The sequence below is a fragment of the Vulpes vulpes genome, chromosome 9 (assembly GCF_048418805.1).
Source record: "Vulpes vulpes isolate BD-2025 chromosome 9, VulVul3, whole genome shotgun sequence".
In the NCBI taxonomy this organism is placed as follows: domain Eukaryota; kingdom Metazoa; phylum Chordata; class Mammalia; order Carnivora; family Canidae; genus Vulpes; species Vulpes vulpes.
Window position 1 is genome coordinate 100,529,976 of NC_132788.1, and position 2,769 is coordinate 100,532,744.

General features: G+C 41.2%; 1 protein-coding gene across 1 annotated transcript; it reads left to right on the plus strand.

Moving 5' to 3' along the window:
• Window positions 1-512: 512 nt before the first annotated feature.
• On the plus strand, window positions 513-1,475 carry LOC112913212 (olfactory receptor 7C1-like). The gene has a single exon (XM_025989814.2). It carries the CDS (start codon window positions 513-515, stop codon window positions 1,473-1,475), a length of 963 nt encoding a protein of 320 aa, XP_025845599.2.
• The last annotated feature ends 1,294 nt before the right edge of the window (window positions 1,476-2,769 follow it).

Genomic DNA, 2,769 nt, shown 5'->3' on the forward strand with positions numbered 1-2,769 from the left:
CTTCCACTATTTTTTATATTCCCCAAATGAATGAGACCATATAATGTCTGTCCTTCTCTGATTGACTTATTTCACTCAGCATAATACCCTCCAATTCCAACCACATCAAAGCAAATGGTGGGTATTTGTCATTTCTAAAGGCTGAGTAATATTCCATTGTATACATAAACCACATCTTCTTTATGGATGGAAGCATTTCAAATTACCCAAGCAAGGCAATTATAACAGGGTAGAGGGAATCCCTGCCTGCCTTCAGCCCAGGTCGTGATCCTGGGGTCCTGGGATTGAGTCCCACATCAGGCTCCCTGCATGGAGCCTGCTTCTCCCTCTGCCTATGTCTCTGCCTCTCTCTCTCTCTCTAATGAATAAGTAAATAAAATCTTTAAAAAATATATAACAGGGTAGTACTTTGTTAATTAATTTGCCTGAAATTAAAGACAATCACATTTTTGTGCTGTCAACGTGATGGTCATCGAATGTTGATTTTTTCTCTTTCCTGTTAGTTCATCCACATGGAATCAGGAAATCAAACACACACTTCAGAATTTCTCCTCCTGGGTTTTTCAGGGAAGCTAGAGATTCAGTTCATGCTCTTTGGGATGTTCCTATCTGTATACCTGGTCACCTTCACTGGGAATCTGCTCATCATCCTGGCCATCTGCTCAGACTCCCATCTCCACACACCCATGTATTTCTTCCTCGCCAACCTGTCCTTTGCTGACATCTGTTTCACCTCCACCACCATCCCCAAGATGCTGTTGAACATTCAGACTCAGAGCAAAACCATAACATATGAAGGATGTCTCAGCCAGATATTTTTTTTCATTGTGTTTGGATGCCTGGACAATTTACTCCTGACCGTGATGGCCTATGACCGCTTTGTGGCCATCTGTCATCCCCTGCACTACTTGGTCATCATGAACCCCCAGCTCTGTGGACTGCTAGCCTTGGGGTCTTGGTGCGTCAGTGTCATGGGCTCCCTTCTTGAGACCTTGACCCTTTTGAGGCTATCTTTCTGCACAAACATGAAAATCCCACACTTTTTTTGTGATCTTCCTGAAGTCCTGAAGCTTGCCTGTTCTGACACCCTCATCAATAACATAGTGGTGTATTCTACAACTGGGCTTCTGGCTGTGATTCCTTTCCATGGAATACTTTTTTCGTACTATCAAATTGTTTCCTCTGTACTCAGCATTTCCTCAGCTGCAGGCAAGTACAAAGCCTTTTCCACGTGTTTGTCTCACCTCTTGGTGGTCTCCTTGTTCTATGGCACAGGCCTGGGGGTCTACCTCAGTTCTGCAGTCACTTCATCCTCTAGAATGAGTCTGGTGGCCTCAGTTATGTACACCATTGTCACTCCCATGCTGAACCCCTTCATCTATAGCTTGAAGAATAGGGACATGAAGGGGGCTCTGAGAAGTGTCCTGGGCAGGGTGGTACCTGTCAGCATTGGGACCATTATAGGATTCTCCTGAGTAGCTGGAACACAACATGGAGGCCCAGAAACCCTGGCATCTTTCATCCACTATTGATATTTTTCCCCAAGTGTACACAAATTAAAGCAGTTCTCTCCTTGGGTCTTCCTTGTCTTCTCTATTTTCCTTCAGGTTATATCTTGGGTTCCCCTTTTCACTTTATAAACAGTCATTTTCACTTGGTGTGAATACAACCTGTATTTTCTCAGTAATATTCAATGATGGTTTGGATTTCTTAAAAAAGTAAGTCAGAGTTCATGTAGTTAATATCTATCCTCAAAGTGATGGGATGTGTGCCTATTTTGGAAATGTCCTGAAAACTCATTTACAGAGATGATTTTCTTTGGTCACTTGAATAACGTCAACCCAAAGATTTGCCCTCCCCAGTTTTTCTTGATCTGATTCACTTTCCTTCCAGTCACATCAACTTTACTAAATTTCTCTGCTTGTCCACGATATAGATTCCTTGAATTTCAGAACTCTTAACTAACTTTGAGACTGAAGTACCTAGTACGGTTCTCAGGATGGAGTTAATGCTCAGTGAATTTTTGTTTTGAGTGAAAAATAGATGAGCAGATGGTAAAATACAGTCAGAACCATAAAATAAAAATCTGTTGTTTTAATGAAAGCTTTTGAGGTGGAAAAGAAATGTTTTTTTTCGTTGTTTGTTTGCTTGTTTAATTTTTGTAGGCTCCATGCACAGCATGGAGCCCAACACTGGGCTTAAACTCAGCACCTAGAGATCAACACCTGAGCTGAGATCAAGAGTTGGCTGCTTAACAGACTTAGCCACCCAGGAACCTCAAGAAATTTGGTTATTGATATGGATCTTGATAACAAAAAATAATAATAGTACTTTGCCAGCACTACTTAAGTGTTTATACACACGATCTCACTTATGTTTTCCAATAATACTTATGTGATTAGTATTATTCCCCAGAGAGATTATTACAGAGGAGGAAGAGCTTATGGTATCTAGCTGACTCAATCAAGGTCAGGCTGTGGTGAAAAGACTCAAACCTTCTGAGGTCTGTGGAGAGCTCCCTGATTCAGATGCTCTCTCAGGTATCATGTTTTGTTGCCTCCAGCCAAGTCTTATTATAATAACTGTTCAGCCCCTAGCACATAAATGTGTACTTCTAGAAATCAGCACCCCAGGTAAGAAATGTCTAGTTTCTGGGGGCTGCAGGCTTAGAAATAAATCACACCCTACTGTGAGATTTATTAAGGTTTCCTTCATTTTATAATTTCACTTCATTTGACTGTTAACAATGTTTAGCACATTTTTATGTTT